This window comes from Erpetoichthys calabaricus, chromosome 5 (assembly GCF_900747795.2).
Source record: "Erpetoichthys calabaricus chromosome 5, fErpCal1.3, whole genome shotgun sequence".
NCBI lineage: Eukaryota > Metazoa > Chordata > Cladistia > Polypteriformes > Polypteridae > Erpetoichthys > Erpetoichthys calabaricus.
Window position 1 is genome coordinate 172,377,189 of NC_041398.2, and position 22,175 is coordinate 172,399,363.

General features: G+C 34.6%; 1 protein-coding gene across 1 annotated transcript in view; it reads right to left on the reverse strand.

The window, feature by feature from the left end:
* kdr (kinase insert domain receptor (a type III receptor tyrosine kinase)) overlaps positions 1-21,497 on the reverse strand; it is a 70,316-nt gene extending 48,819 nt beyond the window's left edge. Inside the window, exons 1-3 of the mRNA XM_028802232.2 lie at positions 21,240-21,497; positions 17,478-17,574; positions 16,014-16,228 (exon numbers count right to left, since the gene is read on the reverse strand). Coding sequence (XP_028658065.2) covers positions 16,014-16,228; positions 17,478-17,574; positions 21,240-21,300 — 373 coding nt within the window. The 5' untranslated portion in view covers positions 21,301-21,497. The remainder of the gene's footprint in view (positions 1-16,013; positions 16,229-17,477; positions 17,575-21,239) is intronic.
* Positions 21,498-22,175: the final 678 nt, after the last annotated feature.

The following is a 22,175-nucleotide window of genomic DNA, read 5'->3' on the forward strand; positions in this document are numbered from 1 at the left end:
AAATCACAGCACAGAAACTGCACTCGTTAAAGTAGTAAATGACTTGCGGGTAAATGCAGACAGAGGCCATTTATCTGTTCTCATCCTCTTAGATTTGAGTGCCGCATTTGACACTATTGATCATAATATTCTTAAGAATCGCCTTAGTCAATGGGTGGGCCTCTCTGGCAGTGTCTTAAACTGGTTTGAATCCTACCTGGCAGGGAGAAAATTCTTTGTTAGTTGTGGTAATTATAACTCAAAGACACATGATATTCTATATGGTGTTCCACAAGGCTCTATCCTGGGTCCGCTGCTCTTCTCAATCTACATGCCTCCATTAGGTCAGATTATCTCGGGACATAACGTGAGCTACCACAGCTATGCTGATGACACACAGCTGTATTTATCAATAGCACCTGATGACCCCAAATCTCTTGATTCGCTAACACAATGTCTAACCTGTATCTCAGAATGGATGAATAGTAACTTTCTCAAATTAAATAAAGAAAAAACCGAAATCTTAGTGATTGGCAATAATGGATACAATGAGGCTATTAGAAATAAACTGGATGCATTAGGATTAAAAGTCAAATCGGAGGTAAAAAGCTTAGGGGTAACCGTTGATTGTAATCTGAATTTTAAATCGCATATTAATAAAATCACTAGGACAGCATTTTTTCACCTAAGGAACATAGCAAAAGTTAGACCTCTTATATCATCGAAAGATGCAGAGAAATTAGTTCATGCGTTTGTCTTTAGTCGGCTAGATTACTGTAATGCACTCCTCTCAGGACTACCCAAAAAAGACATCAATCGTTTGCAGTTAGTGCAGAATGCAGCTGCTAGAATCCTTACCAGGAAAAGAAAATCCGAACACATTTCTCCAGTTTTGATGTCACTACACTGGTTACCTGTGTCATTCAGAATTGACTTTAAAATTCTGCTTATGGTTTATAAAGCTTTAAATAATCTCGCCCCGTCTTATATATCGGAATGTCTGACACCTTATATTCCAAATCGCAACCTCAGATCCTCAACTGAGTGTCTCCTTAGAATTCCAAGAGCAAAACTTAAAAGAAGTGGTGAGGCGGCCTTCTGCTGTTATGCACCTAAAATCTGGAATAGCCTGCCAGTAGGAATTCGCCAGGCTAATACAGTGGAGCACTTTAAAAAACTACTGAAAACACATTACTTTAACATGGCCTTCTCATAACTTCACTGTAATTTAATCCTGACACTCTGTATATCCAATTCATTATAATAACTATTCATTCAAAATTTGTACTAACCCCTACTCTCTCTTCTGTTTCCTTTTCCGGTGTCCTATTGGTGGTGGCTTGTGCCACCACCATCTACCCAAAGCACCATGATGTTCCAACAATGATGGATGGATTAAAAGCCAGAAGTCTGTATAACCATCAGCATAAAGTGACTCCGTGAGAACCCTAACTACAAAGAGGACTATTTCATTTATGTTAGGTAGAATGCCCAAAGGGGACTGGGCGGTCTCGTGGCCTGGAACCCCTACAGATTTTATTTTTTTCTCCAGCCTTCTGGAGTTTTTTTTTGTTTTTTCTGTCCACCCTGGCCATCGGACCTTACTCCTTTTTATGTTAACTAAGGTTGTCTTATTTTAATTTCTTATTTGTCTTTTATTCTTCTTTTCTTCATTATGTAAAGCACTTTGAGCTACTTTTTGTATGAAAATGTGCTATATAAATAAATGTTGTTGTTGTTGTTGTTGTTTAGTTTCTAGCCACACTCTTTGAATAGCCTGCTGACCTACTGACAGAAACAGACAAGGAGATGTGCTTGGTATTTAAGACAGAAGCTAAGACAAACAGGTTTTTAAAAAGACTGTGGATTGCTATCAAAAATGAGGAGGCTTAACCATTATAATTAACAAGAGAACTATACTTCAAATAGAGCTAAAAGTTTAAGACTACAAAGCTATAAATCATTACTAGAAAATTAGAGTCTAAAACTATACATTACCATTTGGTCACAGATTAAATCTGTAATCTTGGACAAAGGACTAATGGTGTTCATCATGCAGATTCTGGTGCCTCATGGGAGGCAGTTCCCTGAAACCATCCAATACCTCCTAGTGATTCATTAACTACCCACAAAATTCCAAGATGCCGGCATGGAAACATTTATGTAAGGCAAGATAAAAATTCTTAACAGTTTAATGGTGTGGTGCTACATTTACAGGGAGCAGACTGAATTGTTTTCTGATCTCATCAAAAATTGCTTGTGGTTGTGTCATAAAGTGCTTGTTGAACCATTATACTGGCAATTTGACTGTGACAGTGAGGGTCAAAATAATATATATTATTAGATATTATAAGGAGCAGGGCTGGCTGTAATCAAGCGTGTCTTTGCTCAATCAGAAGACTTTAAATATAATTAATTTTAATTGGGCAGATTTTAATAGAGAGCAATTACTTTTTGTCACAGTACCAGCTGGTGTTAGATAACTTTGATCATCAGATAAATAAGGTGTCTTATATTAAGCATTAGATTTTGGTTGAAAAAGTGAAAAACATTCAGTTTCAAAAATTTGTGGAAATCTGGGAGGAACAGATACGTTTTTTTATTGTACTGTATTGCATTATGTTTTACAGTTTTGTTTTTTGACATGGAAAATTTAATCAAAATACTTCCACATTATCTAAGACCTGTTTTATACAAAATTTTCAAAGGCAATGTTTTATTATGCAGATTATGGCACAGTATTTAATTCTTTGATATCAAGAACTGATTACTGTAGTGATTTATTGTCACTCTGTTCCTATTGTTCAATTCTTATTCTCCAAGCTACTCAGAACACAGCAGCAAATATTATCAATGGAAGTAAAATTGACTGTACAGTATAATACCAGCTTTCATATCAATGAATTGACATCCATTTAAATTTAGAGTTCATTTTAAAATCTTCTTTTGTCATACAAAAATAATGCTAGTTTCTTGAGAAAGCTATCAAAGGCCTAATGTTTAATATTTTTTCTTTTAAATAATAATCACAGATTTAATTATTTTAAAAAGTATACTTTGCTGTCTGTACATTCTTGAGTGCCAAATTGAAGTTATATCATATATATGCTACTGTGGGTTTCTACAGCATTGTAAACATCAAAAATTGGGCTATATCCACAAAAATAACATCCAAACTAATATATTTAATTATGTCACTCACACACACACACAAAACCAAGGAAGTGGTAAACGGTAAACTTAAAATAACTATAACATAAAATAATTGAAATATACAGTAATTTTCTATATTTTCCAGTATTTGGGTCCAGTATGTTGGTCTTTCCTTCTGCAAATACAATCACATGACAAGAAGTTAATCTAAATCTAGACTCCTTTTGATAATAACAGTAACAATCTACAGTATATTTAACTGAAAACTACTAGACTTTCAACTACAGCCTAAAATTAATGCAGTTACATTGTTGTCAAGATAATAAGTATTTAACAACAATATCCATATCATTTTAATTGCTTGCTTGATTATAAACAGCTAGACCTTTTGGATCATTAACTAGAAGTATATATACCTAGGGACAACCAATTCTTTCTTTTATCTATCCATTTTCTATTTTTGACCAGGTTCAGGGGAACTGGATTCCATTCTTGGCTGCAAAACAGAGACAGCTCTGAACAAAACATACGGTAAGTACATTACAAGATGCACTTATGTACTTTGTCATAGTCACACACATTGGTTTAATTTCAATGTGGCACAATGCCATTGCTGCCTCACAGCTATAATGTTTTAGACTTTAATCCAGACCTGTCTATGTAGAGCTCTCTCCCATATACCAAAACATTGTACAGAAAAACATTCCAGCATTTATGCATGTATTTACACTTACCGGGTTTCGATCCTATACCTGTGGTCTTATTAATTCCTTTTATAATTTTAAACATTTCAGTCATGCCAGTTCTTAATCTCAACTTAAACTAAACTAATTAAAATAAAAATGTTCAACTCCTTCAATCTTTCCTCATAACTCATACCTTACAGGCCTGGAATCAGCCTAGTTTCTCTTCTCTGGATGTTTGAAATACTCAAGGTGAGACCTTCCCAGCATAACCACTTTTGACTTGTACTCTACACACTGTGCTATGTAACTTTACATTCCATGAGCATTCTTAATGGTTTCTGTAGAAGATGTAGTGACAAGTCCACAACAACTAAGTCCCTCTCATAAGGGGTATTTTCATGTTTCACATCTTCCGTTGTTCATTTAAATGTTACATTTTTATTTCCTATGTGTACTACTTTACATTTAATCACATTACATTTTATCTGCTACAAATCAGCCCAAGCAATGTATTCTTTTCAAGTCCCTTTGTAAAGACTTGGCTAATTCTAAACTGTCTGTCATTCCACATTGTTTAGTATTAACTGCAAACTAAACCGGCTTGTTTTTTATACTCATTTCTTGATCATTTAAGTATTAAAAACAGCAGCAGCCCAAGCAACTATACCCTCAGAAAGGCCACTTTAAACATCACCTAATTCTGATAATGTTCTTCACATCTTATAAAATGAGCTTTGTTAATATCAACATTAATAATAGTATATGTATCTCCATGATCCTTTTGTTGCTCCATCACAGAATTCCAACATATTAGTAAAACATGACGTTCCCCATTTGAACCGATGCAGACTACTCACTAACACACCTGTTTTTGTCAAGCAATGTCAAGCGATGCTCAATCTTTTCCTTAACAATTCCTTCTACTAATTTACCCATGATGCTTGTTAAGCATACCTGCCTATAATTACTTGGACTAGCCAGATCATTCTTTTTTAGTAAAATTAAACAATATTTGCTAACTTCGAGTCATTAGAAATCTTATGAGCATGTATTGACTTCTGAAAAATAATAGGATTTCAATGATCACTATCCTTATTAAGTCCCCTAGGATAAATGTTAACTGGTCCTGGCAATTTGTTTGACTTCACCCTTTCTAATCTTAGCAGCACTTCTCCATCTAAAATTTCCATATTACTAAGTGAATCTTTGGCAGTCTTAGTTTCTTTTGAGAGGATATCCACTTCTTCACATGTAAAGACATTAAAAAGATACAAGTTTACAGCATTTGCTGTTTTACTGTCTGTAAATTTTAATTTACCCTTAGTGTTCCTAATACACTTCACTTCCTCCTTTATTGCTCTTTTACTATTAAAATAAAAAAACTGTCATCTTTGACTTTTCTGGAATATTTCCCTCTAGCTGCTTTTAAGTTTAACTAATATCCCTTTTAATCATTACTCTCAAGCTCTTGTACTTCCAAAGATTAGTTCTGAGGTCCTCTGCCTTGTCACCTTGTCACCTAATAAAGCTGTACATATTGTTGAATTTCTGAAGTAAACAAGAACCCCAACGTACAGACAGGGAAAACCAGAAAACACTACACAAAATACACCCCATATCAGAAACAAATTAGAGTAGAAGTGCTGTGACACACCAGTGCTAACTGCAACACCATCATTTCACAAATCATATGGTACAGCCTAAGCACAGTTGGTTTTTCAGGTTGAGCTAAATAACTCAATAGAAAATAGATGAGCAAATACAATATTCTGGCATTAACAAGTGAAACACAGCACAGTGGCTAACAAACTACTTTTAAAGGTCTAAAGAATATATATATATAGTACCACCATTATTAAACATAGATTTTATGTTGTTCTTACCAAATAAGTCCCACAAAGTAAATGTGCAAGTGAAGCCTACACAAATAGACTTCATAAGAAACCAAAAAAGTAGAGGGCTTTCCTTCTTTGGAGACAAACATACAGTATAAAAAATCAATAATAATAATACTGGCAAATCAAGATTTGTATATAACATATAATAAACTTGTATTTCTGATGTGAAGGGCTAATATGATTTTAAAACATCCTTTTAATAACCTTTTCCAAATTTTCAGCATTTTTATGTTTGTTTAATTTTCTAAATATAGTCTGTAAGAATTCATATGCCAAATGAGCACAGTCATCTTATTATTATTGTTGAAACATCCTGCTGTTCTAATATCTTTGCACTTTACTTTGTTCTGTAAAGCAGCAGGCTTCCAAATTAAACTCAACAATAATTTTTTCAAACTTTACCATTTAAATCCTTAATGAAAACTTTGTATTTCAAAGAAAGACCTCTTAATATCGCACCATAGATTGTTAACACAGCATTATACTTTTTTACCCTAAATAGGATAGCTGCATCCAGCCCACTTAAATTACTTGCACAGACTCATTCTTTGCCTCAATCTGTACCTTTTTTCTCTCAAGATAACAATATCAAATGACTCATAGCAAATTGTATTCTTATTGAATGCCATATGCCAAGGCTCTGAAATGGAAGACCAGCTGGGTCATTTCCTTAACAATAAATTGGTTAAGGAATATACCATGTCATTTCCTTTATTTGTTTTTGGGTTTTTTTCTTTAACTCTCTGAAAGAAAAAATGTTTGATTGAAGTAAGAGTGTTGTTTGGTTAAAAAACCCTTTGGAGATCTTGTTCTTCTTTATTCATTTTATATTTCAGATTTTAATATTTATGCATTTTATGATGCTGAAGGATAGATGGAAAATATTTTAGATACTGTACTAGCATAATCTATTAACATGTAACTCACAGCATGTTCCACCAATACAAGATTTCATGGAATTCAGATGTTGTTACAAGAATACCAGTACTAAGAATTTGTTGGCAGCATTCCGGTTGCAATATTCATCTTAGTAAGATACACAAATAAAAACATTATTTCATACATCATACTGCCCCAGGCTCCCCTTGAGTCAGAGCAGCATGAGCTGAAATAGGTTAGTTTTTAGGAATGGCTTTTGCAGTAAGTTGGACACTTTTTCAGCATCATAAATGAAAAAATGCACTTTGACAAAATGCAAGCCATAAAATCATTTTTTATACTTTTAACTAAGCCACAGCCTACCCAGGAGCAATAAGCAACTAGTATAAGACAGAGGTCTGTGTAAAATAAAATTTAACCAAAATCACAAGCAATTTAGCATATTCAGGCATGGAAGACAATGATGCAGTGACTTAGGGCTGCTGTCTCACAATTCAAGCAATCAGAACTTCTCAGGCATTTTTTTTATTTGTCTGTCTGGGCACTGACATTTTCTGTTTCTAGTCTTCATGAGTGACACTAGTTTGCATGTCTGATGGCCATAATACTACTAAGTGGCTGCTAGTCACATGACGTGTGTGCCACATGACATGTGACATCATGGCTTTCAGATTTATGGCTGTGTACATTAAACAACGTCTAAGCAACTTTGCAACAGATTTAGTGCTTTGAAAAAATTATATAGTTTAGATTCTTGTGTTAACTTTGCTTTTTTTTAATAAAATGGAGTATAATTTTGTCCTGTGACTGTTGACTACTGTACTCTGCTCCTAGTACTGATCACTGCTTCATCTGATGATCCCCCTGACACACCATTAAAAAACAAACAACTGTGTTTCCCTACTTAAAGTCCCCGAAGTCTTCTATGGAAAGTTCTCATCAATTGTTACGGTGTCAGTGGAGTTTGCATATTTTAACCTTGTTCCGTATGGGACTTCCTTTGGGACTAAAATTGCAACCTTCATCACAAAGATGTGAATGTTAGATTGAACATGGACTCTAACTGGCCTGTTGTGAGTACAGGTGTGATTATGGTCTTTGATTGACTGGCATTTAGTTGAAGGCTGGCTTCTGTCTTTGTGAGATAGTCTGCCACTTCCCATGACATTTCATTGGTCTAAGTGAGTTAAGAAAATGGATTGATGGAATTAGAAAAGAGAAGAAAAAAACATGTTAAGAGAGGGGAATATTTGTTTTACTAATTTGCTTCACTTGAAATTTCCTAAAGAAGCAAAACGTGTATGACATTATCTGCCTTTCATTTATATCTCAATTACAAGATGATAGTGAGACAGAGTCATTCAAGCATCATGTCAAAGACATAAGACAACTCTAGATAAAACATCAGTGTACTCCAAGCCACATTCACATAACTATACATATTCTCAGCATATTAACATAAAATGCTCGTAACTGGACAGAACCTAAAGTATCAGAACAAAAAAATAAACATTCAAACTGAGGAAGACGTAGATCCATGTGTGGTGCCTAATATTATATACATCAGTTATGAATGACACTTAATATAAATAATTGTAATGTTTTACATATAAAAAGGAAAATATCAAGTATAAATAGGTAAAAGGTGATGTCTGGAGTACTAAATAATATTGAGTCTTATTTGTCACTGGCCACAACAATACACTATAAACAAGTAATTAAAAATGTTAACAGGGTGCTGAATTTTATTGCATATTGTATGGAGTACAAGTCTAAAGGCATTATATTTAAGGTATAGCTTATTAAAAATACATCTTTAATATGTTGATCTATTTTTGGTCTTCATAGTGTAAGATATAACAGTGTAAGGAAAAGTTCACAGAAGAGATTCCAGATTTATCCCTGGAATATTGGAATATTGTGCATGATCTAATAAATAGAAACTAAGCTAAAATATTACAAAAATATACAGAATTATGAAGGAAAAAAGTAAGGTTCATGACAGACGTTACTCTAAAACATTTGTATGTTTGCCATGATAAAGAGTAAACCTCTGTAACACTTTACTTAAGCAGTATAGTTAAAAGCTGCACCTTCAGAATGTTCACATCTTAACTTGACACTATTTTACATTCACAGTATAACATGATGCTTCTTATTATGTTTTTAATCGCTATCACCTACAAACTCCTACTATATCCAGAAAATGACTATGTAATAGGCATGAAGCTGCACCATTCCCCATTGTGTAAATACTTCCCCTTTTAAGAATCCACATGTGGAACAATTTAGGAAATGTACATAAAAAATGAATGTAGTTGTACAGATTTTCTTTTCACAAATAAACATTATACTGTATTAATTTTTCTTCCAGCTGTATCTTTTTATCATACATTATAGTGTATTTGTAGGATGTAAAATGAGTTTAAAGTATTTTAAAATTTTTCAATAATATTAGGATGCTGTACTGGGTTAGCCATCATGGATGTACCGAGAAGTTAAGCAAAATGACACCTTTTATTAGCTAACTAAAAAGATTACAATATGCAAGCTTTCGAGGCAACTCAGGCCCCTTCTTCAGGCAAGATGTAATATAGAAACTGGAATTCCCTGTGTTTATATAGATACTAGAACAGATACAACATTGGAAAACCTTTAAGTGAGATATCTACATGTTGGGATAGGTTTTAATTCACACCAACCATGAAATGGAAAAAGAGGGTTTAATAAACAAATCTTTACATTATAAAGATGAGAAAGAAAAGACTTGTTAGGATTAAAAAAAAATTAAGCAGATTTGAAAATGTTATATTAACTCTAGGGAAATTATACTATGTAATGCGCACATGTGGAATGTTTTGTATATGAGTTTGCATTAGAGCAAGATGCATTAATATAAAATACAGTACAAATAGCTTTACAAACCATCTAAAAATAAAGAACTGCAAAACAAACTAATAAATGAGTGTATTGAATATACCATAAATAGTTGCATTTATTCCACAAAAGAGCCTTGTGACTAGTCTTAAAGAGAAGACTTATATTAAATCCTTCAAAAGGAATGCAAGTGCAAAACTGGGGTTTGGTAAACATCATTTTACACAAAAAAGGTGATTGCTACAATGGGAAATTTAAATGAAGAGTAACACAATGAGGGTGTGAATGGAAGGAGACTTGTCTTTGAATTACTAGTGTAGATGAGCAGGAAACTGCTGAATAGCAGAGATCTTAACAGCCAGCACTGGCTATATGTTCCCATAATTTAGAGACACCAGGCATTGATAATACAGTATTTTTGATGCAATGATCTGTACTTCTGCAAAATAAGACACAACTGAAGACCATATTAACAATTTCTATGTATTGGTGATCTCAAAATTATACTAAACAAAATCAAAAGAAGAATGCATAAACTGGAAGCCAAACAACATCTCAGTTATCAAAACAAACACTGAAAAACACAAAATACATCTTAGTGATTTTTAGTAGTAAAACAATGAAGCTCAATATATACAAAAAGTGTAGAATCATTATTAACAGTATGCAGACCAAAATCTACTGGAGCTATCTGGATACGGTTTCAGGCATTTTGGGATGGTAATACGTTTATTCAGTTTTTAGTTCAAAATTATAATCATGCTATACGTAACACAGAATACTGAAAATTGTACAATAATAGAAACAGGTAATGAATGCATCATAGACAGTAAATACAACATCACACTAGACATAATAAACATACAGGTATTTGTCAGTATGAGTAACTTTTGGGTAGCCTCATGACTGATTTAGCAGGCTGTTAGTAGTCCAAAACCATTTGGCTTAATGGAAGAGTAAAGAATATGACTGTGTAAGATGGCAGAAATCTTTAATAATATTGGTCACTTTTCTTGAGAACAGTCCATTATAAGTGCTTTATTTTTGGGTTGTGATAGCCACAGATTTACATTCTGACTCATAGACCCAACACACACCAACCTACAGGCATCATACCAGCAGTTAAAACTGTTTTCAATGATACCTAAAACTTACAAATCCACCAAAAGTCAAATTCTTGACACTTAATAGTGCTTTACAAAAATAATACATTGTATCTACAATATTTGTAATAATTAAATCTTTGCAATAACACAAGATTATTAAGTAAAAGTATCTGTAATCTCAGACAATATCTAATATAATATATGGAAAAGTCTCTGGACAAAACACTTTACATTCTCTAAGTGCCAATCATTCCAGCAGACATTCCTGCTACGTTTAGTGAGCTGCAATTCCTAATTGAACAAACTTCTTAAAAATAAAGTAATTTAATGGACAATTGCATCTTCTTTACAATAGTAAATAAAATGTACAATTTATATCTTTAAGCATAGCTAAAAGAAGAAGTACATTTTCAAAGGTATGAAGAGTATTTTCTCTAGAATAACACAGAGTACAAAATATCAAGGATACAGGAAATTCACGTCAAAAGCAGTCCACCTCTCAACTGTATTAGTTGACCCCACAATGAGTAAAACTACTGCATGTGGAAAACATATTACACAAAAAACACCTCAACTACGTTGTGACAAACCAAAAGACTTTCTGTACCTGCATATACTGTTTTTTTAGGGATGTCCAAAGTGCAAATGTCAAAAAAATCTCTCGGTAGTTAATCTATAAAAAGGCTGCAAATAACTTTTGAAATCAAGTACTTAATAGTGTAAATAAAAGAGTTCAAGTACAGTATTACTATGTCACAAATAAATTAAAACCCTCCTTGACTTTGAGGAATCAATCAAAAACGCTGAGCAAATAATAATAATAATAATTCATTACATTTATATAGCGCTTTTCTCAGTACTCAAAGCGCTATCCACACAAATGAATATGAAGTGCCAGCAATAAGCAGCACAATGTAACATAAAGTCATCAAAAATTCAGACCTATTAGAAATGTGTTACATAAGGTAATTTCTAAATTCAGTTAACAGATAGCGCAAATAATAATTGAGCAAAGATATAATTTTCTTATTATATGGCGTGCAATAAAAAAACAACAACAAAGGAAAATTAGTTACAATAAATTCAGTGGGTACATTGCTTGCTCCTAATGTATTTTCTGCTAAAATAAAATCATTTATCATTCTCATGCCTTCTTAAATCCAGTTTAGGTTGCAGGGGGCTAAAACCTATCCTGGTAGCACTGGGTGCAAGGCAGGAACCAACCCTGAGTAAGGCATCAGGCACTCATCACACCATTTTGTAAGTGCCATTTACTGCAACTTAGCCTGTATTCCGTTGACAAAAAACTTATGCAGACACAGGCAGAATTCACAAGCTTCACCATCCTGTTGCAGGATTTGAGCCCAAGATGTTAGAACTGTGAGGCAGCAGTGCCACCGAACTGTACCATATTAATGTGATGAAGTAAAAATCAAGATATTAATGTGGTAAAGTGAGTAAGAAGTCTGTGGCCATGCAGGGTTTTTAAATAAACAGTGTGGTTCTGGTTTGTGAGTGCACGCAGGCTGCTGCAATGCCTTCCTCCCCTAAGTGTTTAATGGGGAAATTGGCTGATTGTTCATTAATTTCCAAATGCGATCAGCTCAGCCATTGTCTCATTGACACTAGGCATGTTGTTGAGCAAAGCACTGTGTAGCAGGAGCAATCAGAGCTCTGAAGGTCCTGTAGTGACCCATAGAGGTGGCAGAACAGAGGAGTCAGACTTGGATGGTCTTGACGGGTTACCAACTGAGCTGGCTGAGGTTGAGCCAAAAGGTTGACTGCACTCATCTGTATCTCTCTCCTGCTGAGTAGACCCATCAGGTTGAGCTGAAGAGATAACAGAGAAAAGCACGGGAGACATCTGGAGGTTAGGTGATCCTGTGTTTTTATTCCTGGTTTTTAACTGTTGAACTTATTTAGTGTTTTTAATCTTCCAGCACTACGGCACTGATTTTATGGATTATTTATAAACTTATTTATCGAACATCACTTACCCACTGACTTAAAAGAGGTGGGATGGGATTCTTCCAATTGAGCAAGATAAGTTTATGTGCAAGTAGTGAGGTAAAGGTGGTTACAGTTCGTTTGTCCTTCTCCACTTTAATCTCATTTGGGAGTACACCAAACACAGCTGTTAATGGTTTAGGAGTGACTGTGGCACCAAGACTGTTTGAGAGGCATTCAAAAATTTTTGTCCAAAATTATGTTGATTTGGTACATGCCCAAAACATGTGGCCCAGTGAGGCCGGAGCTCAATTGCAATGTTCACAGGTTGAATCTTGCCCTGGATACATTTTAAACCAATTGTAAACAGGATAAATGCACCCGATAAAAATTTTAAGTTGAATGATTAAATGCAATGGAGCTAGGTTGTATTCTATACAAGGCTGCCTTCCACTCCTTTTTTGAAATTTTATGTGAAAGGTCTTTTTCCCACCAATACCTGGGATCTTTGAAAGGAAGTGACTTTCACAGGACTTATTCTCAGCCGGACAAAGAGGGCAGCACTGCAAGGATTACATTTTGTGATTTTTCCAATGCCTTCAATACCATCCAGGCATTCCTATTAAAGGATTTACCAGAGAGATACTCAGGTGGATGAGCCTATAGTGTCCTTGATGATGGACCATCTCCCAGGAAGACCGTGAGACTCAAGGACTGTATTTCTGATAAAACTGTGAACAACACTGGAGCACCACAAGGAATAGTCCAGTCTCCTTTTCTCTTCACTCTGTACACCTCAGACTTTAAAAATAACACCAGGTCATGTCACTTGCAAAAATACTCAGATGATTCTGCAATTATAGGGTGTATTGATAAAGGGGATGAGGCAGAGTCTAGGAGTCAGGTGGAGATGTTTGTATCTTAACATCAGTAAAACCAAGGAACTAGTTATTGACTTTTGCCACACCAAAGAGCCTCTTTGTCCAGTTACTATTCAAGGAGAGGATATAGAGGTGGTCCAGTCCTTCAGGTACTTGGGGGTCCACATTAATGACAGGTTGGACTGGTCTTGGAACACAGAGGAACTATATAAGCAAGGGCAGAGCAAGCTCATCTTCCTTAGGAGATTGCGTTCCTTTAATGTGGGAAGTGACATCTTTTACATCTGTTATAACTCTGCGATTGCCAATGAAATTTTCTATGCTGTGGTCATCACTTGACATCACTTCATGAGAGGCCAACTGAATCAACAAACTAATTAAAGAGGCAAGCTCATTTATACTCTAAGATGCACTCTAGAACCCCTGATGGTAGTAGTGAAGGGGAGAATTAACACAAAACTGAGTGTCATTAAAACAATGCTGCACATTCTCTCCCTGACACACTAACACTGAGTATGGTACATTCAGCCAAAAATGTATTAAACAGAAGTGTGTCATGAAACACTACTGAGGCCCCTTTACACCAACAGCAATATATCTGCATAATGCCTTACTGGGACTGTGACAGCCAAGTCAGAACTTTTCTTTCTTTTGAATTTTCTTGCTTTATTGTCATTCCTGTATGTGTTCAGACCAAAGTGTGTGTGTATATTTATTTATTTACTCACTTATCTATCTATTTATGTAATTATTTATTTAAAGAGCTTCTGTCAAAATCCAAATTTCCCCCTGGGGATAAATAAAGTTCTATCTATCTATCTATCTATCTATCTATCTATCTATCTATCTATCTATCTATCTATCTATCTATCTATCTATCTATCTATCTATCTATCTATCTATCTATCTATCTAAAACACTATTTCTCCTCAGGAATTAATACAGTGTGCCAAAATCTATCTACCTATCTTATTTATTTAAAAAATAACTGCTTTGTACCTTATATGTTTACAGTGGACAATGATGATCAATGATGATGGAAATAAACAACACAAAGCACTTTTTGCATCTATAGTACTCTTGCTTATGAGTTATCATTGCTCTAGCCATCCCAGTCATGATTATTGATGTTCAGGTTCGAGGAGAGGATGCTAAGGTCACTGGCAACCTGGGCCTCACAATTAAATATTAATTTTCTATGGATATTGTTTTACTAAGTATGTATTTTAAAGTAATTGTACTCACAGTTCACCTCTCAAGATCCATAAGGATGCTGTGAAGAAAATGTTTTATACTGACAAATTCCGATGTTACAATGCACTTCATTTCATTATTAAGATGATTTTCTTTGTTTTTGTTGCAGAACATTTGACAGATATAATTGTCAGTTTCACCGAAAACAGTTTCTTAGACACCCTGAAAGAATTTATTGCTGTCTGTATTTATTTTATATACTGTTTGATATTCTGTACATTTTATATTATATGACAAGTATTTTTCTTTTTATTTATTACTTGTATAACACCTAATATTTACCTATACACTACTCACATCTGTGGATTTTGGTAGGGTTATCCTGCTTAGCCATGAGACAAATTGCAAATAGAAAGTACTAATTTTATAAGTAATAAATGACTGACATTGGACAATACTGTATGTGACACTGAGTAGAGGAATAGATTTAAATATGGTTGTAGTGTTTTGGGGTGGAGGGGGGGGGGTTGGAGATTTTGATTTGCATATTCACCTTCTGCTGCTAATGAGACTTCCTCATGAGACTCATGGGTTTCCTGTTATATTTTAGAGACAAACAGCTGAGTCAAATGAACACTAATGATTGAAAAATGTATGGCAGTTTTTTGTACTGGTATCCAGTTCATGATCAGTTCCTGCTCTTAACCCTACCAGCACCCCATGAGTCAGAAGAAGATTAAGGAGGTTATAAAAACAATCAGGCAGATGACTTTTCAGTATGTTAAGGGAAGTCAAAAATTACCTGTAATAATGTTTGAATTTTTTAATACTGTTGGCTGCAATGGTAACTACTCATGCGTTTGCAAACCTTTGTTTGAGTGTTTTGCTATGTCACAACTTAGTCCATTTGGACTAGTTGATTGCAGTTTATTATACAGTTGCTAACATGATCTATCTATATGCACCAAAGAAGACCAGTGCTCAATTTTCAATTTTTTGTAGGCTAAAGTTGCATCAACAGAACAATTTCATCTCTGAAACAAAACTAACTGCCACAAGATAAAACCAGCATGAACAACAGCATAATATTAAGTGTCTCCACAGAATTTTCAAACATTTGACTCCAAGATATGTGGTCAAAACCCTGCCAAAATACTGTGCAACTGCTCTCCATTCCAGAATCTGTTCCTAATACTGAAAATGTCGTCAGCACGATCATGGACACTAACTGGATAGGCATCTTTTTTAATATATTGTGTGTTACTGACTGGCCATAACACACCAACATATAACCAATATTAAGCACATCATTACAGTAGTATCTTTTTGGAAAGGAATGACATAGACACTTTTTATAAATGTGAAGTATACAGAATTGCAAATGAAAGCACATATAGAGTGAGAGTTCCATACCTTCAATGTATATATAGATGCTTGAAGATGTTTTCCCTTCTTCCTGGGGTAAATCTTTATAAGCACATTTGTAGCTCCCAGTATCATTTCCAATGGCTTTTGAAAGAGTAAGATTTTTACAGAAGAGACCATATCCAGTGCAGTCATTCACTGATATCCTGTGCTCAAGACTGCTTTGATTTCTAGGCCATGTCCACTCCAAGATTTGTTGTCCCCTTCAAGATAACAGTAGTAAACAACAAATGAGAAGTATTCTTTAAATACAATTTTAAAATAGTATATAATGTGATATTCCAAAATTATAAGCCAACTGTGCAATTTTACTTTTTGATTTTTAGATACAACAGCCGGTAAAGAAATATTTATATAATACATATAACTTTTGTCCGTGTGCATGCATTGACTATTTTAGGTCACTACCAGGAGCTATCAGGATGGATTATTTTTTTCTCTTTTTTGTATAAACTCTGTAACCTGGTGCAATATGTTTTGCTTCTATTTGTTTTGTTTTCATTGTGGCACCTCAAATTTTCCTTCAGCGCCAACATTCCAACACACAGTTATAACAGCCAGAGCCTGTGCCAGCAACATATGGAACTAGCCCTGGACAACATGCCAGTCCATTAAAGGGTAACTTAATTCACACATCAAAACTCACTTTCTGATCAGGCCAATTAAGAATTGCCAGTTAGTCAAACCTATGAGTCTTGGCTTGATTTGGGAGCAGAATACACGAACTCAAGGAAACTTATTTCAGCTTGGAGAGAATATCTAAACTTCACACATATAATCAGGAGACATAATTAATAGCATCATCATCTCATTATTAATATCAATAAGGTACTTTGCTACATAAGGCCCTTCACTTTAAGAGAAACATGCAGCAACTAACCGAAAATGTCTTCATTTGTAATTCATTTCCCTTTGCTGTAAATTTATGATGGACATCCTCTATGAAGTTGGAAGTGGAAAATGACCTTACTGAAAGAAGGCTACATGGGCTGTGATCATAATGATCTAATCACAAATCTAACTTATATACAACCTTCATGCGCCACTGAACCCAAAAGATCTTGTAAATAGTGTTCTCATAGTCATTGGTGCCATTTGAATGACATCATGGTCATGAATGAACATTAATACAGTGATAGCAAGTCCTGATCCAATATTTCCCACATTGATGAACACCACAAATGTCAGATCTGCCAGGACACTAACCCGAGAGATGTGGTATCCAATATATAGTAGCTTCAGAAAAGGGTTGTCTTTCACCTTTATGTGCTTCCAACCTTTTTTAAGAAGTCACTGTAATACTTTTTTGATGCTTTGAATGGTACACTCTATATTTACTATCACTGTAAAGCACATTTGCACAGTAGGTACGTTAGACTATTTTTGTTTTTGTAAATTCCAGAAGTGCATTATTCAACTGCTTTTGGAAATAATTTAGGCATAATTTCTTACCAACAAATAATCTCTAGAGTATCACTTGCATTGATTGTGTATACTTCTTCTTTTATATTAATGCTGGGGGCTTCGGAGATGTATCCCAGATTTAGTCCTAAGAGAATTAAAAAAAAAACTTTCAGAATTGACCAACACAGCCACAGCATAGTTTTTAAAATGAATATCACAAACAGAGCTAATATGAATTCAAATTTTACAAGACATGTTTTTCCATAGATCAGCAGCAAATCTCAAATTTCTATCATAACAGGAAAAGAAGGCAGATGGCCCCAAGTCGCCTCAATGGCATTGTATTTTCTGAAATCAGGGTGGAGTTCCTGTTTTCGCACTCTAAAGTACAAGACCTCTGCTAAGGATATGGAGCCTGGGAATTAAAAAGGAATTTATGCATTTTTGTATCTTTTAATATATATAAGTACCAAACTTGTTAAAAAGAGTTAGCTATGAAGTAACCACTAGCAAAGAAATGAAGCGTTCAGTTCATCAGATCATAGATTTTTATATGCTGAAACTGACAGAAATAGGTTGAATCCCTATTTCTGTGTTACTACAGTATATAATGTGGTACCATTTTTTTCTTCTTTTATCTCAGAATTTTAAAATGTCTTTTTAAACTGAATATCATTTGATGGTTACTTTACAACACCCTTGTGGAGTGTGTCATGTTTAACCATGACATAATATAGTTCTGGGCTGCTTTTTTGTATCCAATGTTACTTTTGTAGGTACCAACTCACCATTACCTATAGTGAAAGCAAAGACAAAGGTGACCTTACTGTAGTATATTTGTAGGTACAATTGATTTTAACCAATAGTTTATATAATTATGCTTATGTTTTAACATTGTGTATGTTCAATGCAGTTCACCAGTTCTTCCATATCTTATGGTGCAATAAATGATTCTTATATCAAACTTTGATCATTCAAATATAATTTATGTATACTGTACTCATAAATCAAGCAAAGTAAAAACAAATTCCTTTTACATGTTCATAAGGCTTTCTTCCTTCTAAATGGAAATTTTGGAGGTATTTCACAAAGAAAATATCTCATCAGAACTATGATATGAAAGAAGAGGCTTATCAAACCATACTGAATCTTTACATACATTAGTCAATTTACTATTACTTGTACAATTCAAATTGGAAAAAAAAAATATGTATAATAACCTACACCCAGTATCTACAGGCCCTTCATTTAGATCTCAGACACATGTGAGCATGACTTATCCACCATCCACTCACTGCGCAGATTTTATCATGGACTACTTTATTATTAAATGCCCTAAAGAAAACATTTGGCCATTTTTAAAAACATCAGAAACAGAGTCCTTAATCAACAAACTGTAAGTACTATAACATTAATGCAGAATTAATGGATAGATTATAGGCCAGTGTCTATATAGCCTCAAAAAAATCCAAGTTACTAGTAATGCATTGCACTTGGTGAAAATTAAAAACCACAGGAAAAAGACGAATTCTATACATGCAGAGCACACTACACCAGCAGGCAGGCAGACAGATGGACTGACATACAGCTAGATAGATAGATAGATAGATAGATAGATAGATAGATAGATAGATAGATAGATAGATAGATAGATAGATAGATAGATAGATAGATAGATAGATAGATAGATAGATGTGCTTACCTGCTTAATTTCAAAAGTAAAATATGTTTATATCCTTAAGAATAGCATTGAAGAGGAAAAAGATAAGAGCTCTTTAATTAATCAAAACCAAAGGCTAACAATCAGTGAAAAAACTATCATGTTTACGTATAGTAATTTTGATAAAGCTTATTGTAAGGTGGAAGAAGAATTTTTTTTTCAAAAATACATTCATATAGCATTTAATGAACATTCACCCATTTTTATTCTAATACATTTAACTCTGTTCAGCGTCTCTACAATTGGAGCCTGTACTTGGAGCACTAAAAGGATCCAATCCAGAATTGAGCACCAATCCACAGCAGAGCCTCTAACAGACACAGAAATACTTTCTCAAATTAGGCCATTTCATAGTCACCAATAGGCATGTTTTTGGGATATAAGAGGGAAAACAGAGCACCCAGAGAAAAAAACAATGCACACATGGGAAAAAGTACACAAAGTTGGTAAACAGGTTTGGGAGTCGTGCAGCAGCTTCTCTAATCACAGCCTCCCTTTTTCAAACCTCTTATTACATAGGTAATGTATAAAGTAACTTTGAGAAACAAAGAATATCGATTTTATATATTTCCAACACAAACACACACTTTAAAGTTAAGAAACTTTGGTAAACAATACATACTGGAGACCTACTAAAGCCAAAGATACTTTGCAAAGTTGACTCTCTAATCACAGAAATCTGGGCAGTTTTAATTATAACAATTTATCTACTTTTATTATTATTATTATTATTATTATTATTATTATTATTATAGTAGGCTGATTGGTAAAACATATCGAAACAGAACATCCAATGTGTGGCAGTAATCAGTAATACTAGTCCGTTGTTGGATTGTCGTGAACACGCAAACACAGTGACATGGCCAAGAAGCATACCCACAGCACGCGCTCTGAGCACTGAAGCAGCAACGCTAATCACTGGCCAACCTGTCACTTCAGTTTAATTTACATTATATTCACGTCGTGCATTTTTATTATGAACCCTCCAAAACTTGCAACTTGTGCGAGTGTGGACATGCGTGTGAGTGGGCCTTGGACAACATTCTGTTGGAGCAGACATCAACCCTGGCGACCACTAAATGGTATATTTTGATTTGAAAATGTTATGTGATGTTATTTTTGTTGCCTAATTATACATTTTATCCGCGGAGATTTTAATATTACTGATGTATATTTTTGAAAAAAAAAAACGCTTCAAATTTCATTGATAGGCTACGTCACGGTGGCATCCTGAGCCAGTAGGAGATCCCCTCTAATCGTGAAGCATACTAACTAACTCATGAAAGGGACAATTCCTCCAGCGGGCGCATGCTTCTATTAATGCGGTAATATGGACTGCTCAAAACTTCATGCAGTAAACCTAAATTGATACGCAAAGAAGTGAAGCTGTTTTTCAATTCCACCACGAGGTTACTTTCGGCATTTAAGGTTATGCGAAAAAACAATTCCTTTCGGTGATTCATAAAGTATATTTTTATTATTATCATTTAGGTGGAAAAGGGTGGTGACAAAAAAGACTACGTTGGACTTGTAATGATAAACGCAAAACTAAAACTGGATTGTGCGAGTTCAGTTAAGGGACGAATAGAACATGACGACAAGGATGGCGTTAATTAACGTAATATTAATAAATTTGTATAACAAGTGAATATGCGTCAAAAAGGAACATTATCAAAATTCTCAAAAAGTGATGTGTATGCAATACGATATCACTCCCCAATCCATTATTTCTGAGTGGGTTGGCAGGGGGCTATCCAGGCAGCATTTAACACCACTCGTTGGACCAGTCCTGGACGGATTGCCAGTCTAAAGTCTGGTCTATTTAAGAACACTCTCACACATAAATTCTCAGTTTAGACTGAACCAAAAACGTACATTTGTGAAGAAAGTACTTTGAGAAAGAACATTCGTGCACCGGGAGGCCATGCAAACTCCACATACTGTACCTATGGAATTCGCATAATAATTATTATTATAATTATATAATAATTACCTTTAACATGTTGTAGTTAAAGCTAATTATTATATTTTAATACAATATGAAAAGTTGTGAACTTCTAAGAAGTGGAAGTGATTGTAATAATAACTACCTTTAACTGGTTGCTGTCCCATAATGCACGCTAAAATAATCAGAAGACACATAACAGCCATGTTCCAAAGTTCCGACAAAAGGTCCCGTAATTCCTAATCGCCAGTTGATACTGTCAGACAGATTTTAAATAAGGAAATTATCCGCATCTCCAAACGGCGCCTCACTGAGCTGCTATTCCATTTTCCTCCTCCTGGTCCCGGTGATGCTTCTTACGTCCGAACGCGCTGACACTTGGCGCACTTCTGTGCACATGACCGAGTAACAGTGAGTGAGAGAGAGAGAGAGAGAGAGAGAGAGAGAGAGAGAGAGAGAGAGAGAGAGAGAGAGAGAGAGAGACGCTGTGCTTACTGAATTGGACGTCGAGCGGAGTCGAAATTAACGGCCTAACTGTCTCGTCACAAGACCCCCTGCAGGTCAACCATGTTGCATTAATCTGTGTACTTTTTTAACCTAAAAGGAATTTAACCCTAAAGTTATGTTATGATATATTTAAACTACAAATGGAAGAACAAATACGAATGGATTATTGGGATGAAGAACAACGTCTCTGTTCTAAGTGTGACGAATTAGTAGGATACATTATTTATACCATTTCCTAATGAATAAAGTCTTTTCAGGAATGTTCAGTATTGTACATTCAGTAAGTAAAAATCAGAAACTGAACATATGCTAAAATAAATTAACTGTTAAATAATTTTAACATTGCATTACTTGAAACAAAATATATAATAAAGAAATACGCAAGTAAATAAACACAGTTAAATTGAATTTAATAAAACGTAACGTTTCCATTTCCGAATAATGTCTGTCATGCTCAGTTTAAGGTTTGTTGACAGATCACAGTGAGATTCGTGACTCACACCGAGGTAGTCGTGATAGTGCGGGTCTGCGGCTGCTGTCGAATCACGAGTTTCAGGGAGGTCTTAAAAAACAT